Source organism: Larimichthys crocea, unplaced genomic scaffold (assembly GCF_000972845.2).
Source record: "Larimichthys crocea isolate SSNF unplaced genomic scaffold, L_crocea_2.0 scaffold374, whole genome shotgun sequence".
Lineage (NCBI taxonomy): Eukaryota > Metazoa > Chordata > Actinopteri > Sciaenidae > Larimichthys > Larimichthys crocea.
In genome coordinates this window covers 128,287-134,566 of record NW_020854910.1, presented here as the reverse complement: position 1 = coordinate 134,566, position 6,280 = coordinate 128,287, and the positions used below count along the sequence as shown (strand labels likewise).

The 6,280-nt window shown below is 42.8% G+C and overlaps 1 protein-coding gene across 1 annotated transcript; it reads right to left on the bottom strand.

The window, feature by feature from the left end:
• Positions 1–763: 763 nt before the first annotated feature.
• On the bottom strand, positions 764–4,142 carry LOC113745017 (uncharacterized). The gene is made up of 4 exons (XM_027276399.1): positions 4,019–4,142; positions 3,215–3,832; positions 2,774–3,073; positions 764–2,452 (listed from the first exon to the last, which is right to left on the bottom strand). Exons 1-4 carry the CDS (start codon positions 4,097–4,099, stop codon positions 1,400–1,402), a joined length of 2,052 nt encoding a protein of 683 aa, XP_027132200.1. The 5' UTR covers positions 4,100–4,142; the 3' UTR covers positions 764–1,399.
• Between the last annotated feature and the right edge of the window lie 2,138 nt (positions 4,143–6,280).

Sequence of the window (6,280 nt, the reverse complement as noted above, 5' to 3'; positions counted from 1 at the left end):
CCTCTTTACTGACCTGAAAGACCGTGGTTTGTTCAGTGGTACATATTTGGACAGAAATCTAATTCAGTTCTGCTTCATGGGCATCATTCAGGTAATCTAGAATTGTCATAATATTGTGTTAAGCCTATTTTAATCATAAAAATTCTTCTTTACATAATATCCAACAAGCAGGTTACACTGTAGCCTATGTCAATACTGCATGTTCCTGCGTGTCCCGTCATGTTGCTGTCCTGTTCTAACCACTGTCATCCATATGGAGATTTTGTTAAATAGCTGTCAACAGTCTCAGTGACAAAGGCTGGGCATCTAACTTTCTGCTGTTCAATATTTTACTTCCAATAATTTCTCTTAGAACTTCATCCAGAATGTAAACATTCATCATAATTTAGTCATCTCATCTCATAACTTACCTAAGACCAACATGGAAAAAAATGCTCATCACTTCAGTTGTTTTCTTACTCTGTAATATATACCCCTTTTCCAGGACGAATTAGATGAAACCATTGATGTATGGGATTCACATGTCATCAGACCATCAAAGAATGAAAGGGTACCCAGTGGTCGGCCCCGAATCATGTACATGTTCCCAGAACTCTACGGGAGTGATGACTGTGTTTCACCAGTGGACAGAGCCGATCTGCAGTTGTGTCGGCATGATTGCACATTTCGACAAACAGTGCCATGTGACCCAGACATCTACAACATCTGCAACTTTCTGATGGTAGAGTCACAGCTGCATCTTCCAGATGATGCTTATCAAGCATTGGATTTGTACCTGCATTTAAGGAATGACATAACATCGGCTCTCTAATTTGAGATGGACTCTTTGAGTCTATCCAAAGTGAATACATGATCCAGTGATTACATAAATGTTCTGCAGTCCACCATGCTTTATTTTACCATTTAAGTTGTAATGTTTTTTTTTCCAGGAACTAAGACATTTTGCATTTACAACAGTATACAAAATAAGGCAGGAAAAGGAACTGAATCAACACAATACTATGCTCTGACAGTAACTGTTACAATATGTTTTCTACATGAGGCTTCAACAAAAACAGCCATTTGCAGTTGTACTGTGTATAACAAAAGGGGTGTTCAGCTATGAGACCCAACCTTTCCGACTTTTTAAAATCAATAAAGTTCACTTTTTTGTTGAACGAAAGCAAGATATACTCAAGATATATAGCAAGCTATGCTGACATTATAGGTTAAAGCAACATCTTAAGCACTGAAAAAAAGAATAAGATAGATGAGTAAAGAAAATTTAACTATTGTAGTAGGAGTTACTGTTAACTGGACTTCTTTCAAGCAAGTTGGTTCCTTTTTTACAGAAAATAAGAAAATAACAAGAACAGCAAGAACCTGAAACTGTTAAAAGAAAAAAAAAACTGTACATTCACTACACTATATCCATGGTGAAGCAGTCACCACACAGGAGATTGTCAAACTCTTGACGAAACTCAGGGTAAGAGCTGTAGGTGCACGGCAATTCAAGCACTGCTCCACATGTGTGTGCAACTGGCCTCCGACTCAAACCAGAGAGTCTGTTAAAGGTGAGTTCAATTGTGTTTTCGCACAGCACAGTGGATCCAGTGCAGAACCGCAAGAAGGTCTCCAGCTTTCTTTGATCAATGCTTCTTACATACCGAAGCAGGTGGTTAAGGGCTGTCTGCTCTTGGGGAGTAAGGCTTTCACAGGATGGCTTAATCATCTGGGCCACTTTCCTGTTTGTTGGCCTTTTAGATTTGTAGACCTCGATTATACTGTCCTTTGATTTAAGTTCTGGAACAGCATTGTGAAGAACTGAGTGGAAACAGTCAATTATGAATTTTTGCTCTTGAAGAAGAGCTTTGTGTGCAATTTTTACAATGGTGGCCCGTAAGTTGCTTTTAGGCGGCAAGCAGTGTGAGCCCATTCTTACGAAGACATCCAGTAGGTCCTCTTCCACAGTTTCATCAATGCTGCCCTGTAGTGCTTTTTCAAGTGATGCACGCTCATTCTGTGAAATAAATCTGGAAAAAGACATAATCAAGAGTTCTTCATCCACTGAATCAAGTCCTTGACAACAGGCAAGAACAAAAGCTGGAGACAATCTGATGGGTAGAATTTTGTGGTCCTGGTATCCTTTCAACCACACCCTTCCAAGAGCTTCCCACTTCCTTTGAGAAAAGTCTGGCCGTAGTCTGGGCACTCGCTCATCTTCCCCCTCACACTGTTCCAAGAAACATTCCCAGAATGCAGAGTATGCTTCTCTTGACACCCCATTACTGTCCACAGCTTTTTCATTTGCAAACTCAATTTGTAGATCACTGTGTAGTACTGTTGGTTCCATGAAAACCTGAAGCATGTCATCCACTATGTTTACTCGTCTTAATGTCACAAATAGTTTGTTGTCCTTAGGGTCTGGTGATGGTGGAAGGCTGCTTGACAATTCATCATTCAGTGTAGAATGCTGAAAGATTTTTAAAAAAGGATTAATCAGTTAATCAGTTACAATTGATTTTTTTAACTATTAAAATAATCAAAAAAATATTTTATTTACAAATATACTTATATGAATGTATTTATATTTACATTTACTCAATATATTAGCTACCATGCATTACCATACATTTTCATTTTGAAATTTTTGAATAAAAAAATAATAACAAAATATATGACAGAATTTAAGGTGACAATTTGACACTGTTTTGGTACATTTTATAGAGAGAACAGTGAATGGGAAAAATATCAACATAAATCAATAATGGCAGTGATGTTTTTCTTACTATACCTGAATACTGTTTAAGTGATGTGGATTCCAGGGAAGGGTGTCATCTTCGTTATCACCATCATCGCCAAAACCAGGACCAAACTGCACTTCAAAGTCCTCAAGAGATAATTGGATAGCAAGGGCAACATCAGACTCGCCACTTAACACTTGGACAGTTTCTTGACTTGACACAGACGCCGAACATTCAGTTCCTGATTGTGAATCATGACTGCCAAGGTCATTGTCAGATGGGGGATGCAGGACATCTGTGATACTGATGTCAGGGGTTGCTGGTCTTGAATGGCTAATTGGTTCTCCTCTCTGTTGACAGAAAACAAACAAATAATAATTATTATCTTATCTTTAGATACTTCTTTATATGCATAACAAACTTCAAGCAATCATGTAAACTATTGCATTCATGTATAGAAATGTACTGACACCAAAGATATAATGCATTACCTTCGTTCTCTCATCTGTGGACTCGACATCTGATGCGTCGGAGAGAGCAATCACAGTTTTGGAGGTGGTGTAGACACGGATCATCCGAAGTTTAGTCTGATCGTAGAGCTGGCCCACAGTGATCTCTGAGGGCAGTATATTGTGACTGTAGTCACGAATGTCAAACTCGAAATCTTCAATGGGTCCTTTGGACGAACGTCCATTTGGAAAGAACAAGGTTTTCCCAATCTCTAACAGTTCCCCCATAGTTACTGATTTTTCTACTGTTAAGTTCCGTGTTCCACCTCCATGTCTTGTTCTGATTTGACGATATATGCCGCTCTGTGTAGAAAAGTGGAGCCATCCCATTTCAACTCGGCGAGTAACTTTGGCAGCATGTTTATTGCCGATACGGTGGCCTTCCATGTCTGGAGTTCTGGCAGGAGTTCTCTGTTGTTCCCCTAGCCTGTCTCTTACTTTCTGCATTAGAGCAGACCTCACTGTCTCCACTCCTCCGGAGGTTTCATTTGCCACTGCTCTTTGACGACAAAATGCTCTCAGTGCAAGTCGGTCCCCATATCTTACGATATACTTTCCTAATTCTTCATCTGTCATGATGCCTATGACGGTGATGTCGATCTGTAGAAGCAATGCAAACATCTTACCTCAACCTACATTAAACTTAAACTACATTAAAATGACATACCTATCAAGAAAGATAGCAATGTATGCTATAAGATAGACAACACTAGCAATGTAACGTAGCCCACTTTAAGGCTTACTTTAAGACTGAAAGAATGTCTAATGTTAACAGTTAATCTTCACCTTATCATCCTGGAGTTGTTTAATTACACTCTCAGCAATGTCCCTACTCCTGAGAAAAGCAAACACATCCTCTGCTGCCATGTTTCACGTGTGCAGCCGACTGCTTCCAGTTTGAGGACCAGAACGTTTCTAGTGCGCACCAGAAACGGAAGTGTTTCTAGTGCGCACCAGAAAGTTTCTCGTGAGCACCAGAAAGTTTCTGGTGCGCACGAGAAAGTTTCTGGTGCGCACGAGAAACTTTCTGGTGCTCACGAGAAAGTTTCTGGTGCGCACTAGAAAGTTTCTGGTGCGCACCAGAAACACTTCCATTTTTTTTCTTTCACCATGTCCCTTTAGGGGCTCCGTAGATTCCTCTTCCGGGGAAAGGTGTTTTGTTTTCCCCAGTTTTTTCCGGGGGGGCTGAAGAGAGAAAAACAATAATTGATTGACATGATTGAGTACTTTGGCCTTCGGCTAAATGATTACGGCACTGTATCACACTAGTTATCTTCTCACCTCAGCGGGGGCGTCTGGTGACAACAGCCTCCTTTTGGCCGACTGCTGGGGCCGGGCGGGCTTATCCTCCTCCTCCCCGGGGTCCTCCACATCTAAGGTGGTGGCCATGGGTGGCTGAGGGTTGGTGGCCCTCAGCCTAGCCAGGGCGGCAATGGCCGTCGCCTTCTTGGCCCTCTGCAGCTCCTCGTCCTTTCTGCGGCCGGTGATGTCCCTGTGGCTCTTTAAGTGCTTGACCACATGCAGGACGAGCATCCTGCAGCCAGGCATGGGGCAGGGTCCCGGGGGGATGGTCACACGGCCAGTGGCCAAGTTGTTCAAAATGGCCCTCTCCTCGGGGGTTGGCCACCATGTGACGCCCTCGGATGTGCTTTGCCAGCATGGCAAGCACCTGCCACACACGGGGCAGATCCCGCCTTCTTTTGATTTTGTCATCTTTGAAATTAAAAAAAGAAAATATAGATTCACTGACCAGGAAACTGCAGTCATAAAAGTCACCAACACAAAGTTCAGCCCCAGAAAACATTAAAACAGTTAAATAATGCATATTAAAGTCCCGTTTTGAGAAACACCGCCTCGTGATGTTAATACGCTCCAGACGACCTTAAAAAAGCCGGTTATCTGACGCTCAACCCGACAGTCAATTGGGCATAAGTTCAGCCTCAGAAAACATTAAAACTGTTAATAATTGCAATATTGGAGGCAGATAATGCATATTAAAGTCCCGTTTTGAGTCAGAAACACCGCCTCGTGGTGTTATTACGCTCCGTAGAGGAGCGCCAAAAAAGCCCGTTATCTGACGCTCAACCCGACAACCCGACAGTCAAAGTTCTGCCTCAGAAAACATTAATTATATAATTAATTATATAATTAATATAATTAACATTATTAACAGTTAATAATTACAATATTGGAGGCAAATACTACCTTTCACTTGCTTCGATTCAAATAGACGGACTTCTCCCGATCACACTCTCTCGTCCTCTGACCACACTTCCGTTACGCGCGCGAAATAAGCACGTCCTTAAAGCATGGTCAGGGCGTGTCAGTGCGCACTATTAGCCCTCATCACTGCCTGACTCAAAACCGGACTTTAATATGCAGTATTTGCCGAAAATATTATGATATTAAGGATTAATTTTGTGGCACCTAGGGTTTCTTCATTTTTTGGGCACCTTTAAAGGTGCCCCAAAATGAGATTTCGAAAGACCCTTTAAAGGTGCCACAAAATGAAAATGCGGAAGAAAAGAAGAAAAAAAAAAAGGCTAACCGCCCATCCCCCACACCCTGAACTGTCAGAGAGGGACACCTCTCTGTACTTTTCGGGTGCACGTTGAACTTTGAACGCATGTCTGATCAGGGTCCCCGTTTTCACCTAGGGTCCCTTTTCTGAATCCTTCATTTTGGGGCACCTTTAACACCCTTTTTTGTTAATAACTCGTCAAGGCTTTAAGTTGGGAGGCTGAAATTCGACTATGTTGCATGCCGTGGAGCCCTCTCCTGGGATTTTTTGGTCCCGTCGCGATCGCATCACCGTAGAGCTAGTTGGCTTTGCCTGAGGCCTAGACACTCGGGACTCTGGGAGCCTGATCTAGGCCTCAGGGAGGAAAAGCACAGCTAGTTTCGTGCGGTTCGGTGCGTTTTTGTGGCCGCGGCGAGGGCTCGGATTCGCCTAACGGTGCGCCTTGCGGGCCCCGCCCATCGAAAAGTACTGGGCCGACGGGGCCGGGACTGACGTCTCTCCGCTCGTCTGGCGCCCCCGAACAACAT

Bases quoted from the DNA above. Each gene is read 5' to 3' on its own strand.
- LOC113745017 (XM_027276399.1), bottom strand. From the start codon at position 4,099: ATGGCAGCAGAGGATGTGTTTGCTTTTCTCAGGAGTAGGGACATTGCT. The intron at 3,833-4,018 runs GTGAAGATTAAC...TTGCTTCTACAG, and splicing joins AACAACTCCAGGATGATAAG to ATCGACATCACCGTCATAGG. The intron at 2,453-2,773 runs GTATAGTAAGAA...AAAATCTTTCAG, and splicing joins ATCACTTAAACAGTATTCAG to CATTCTACACTGAATGATGA.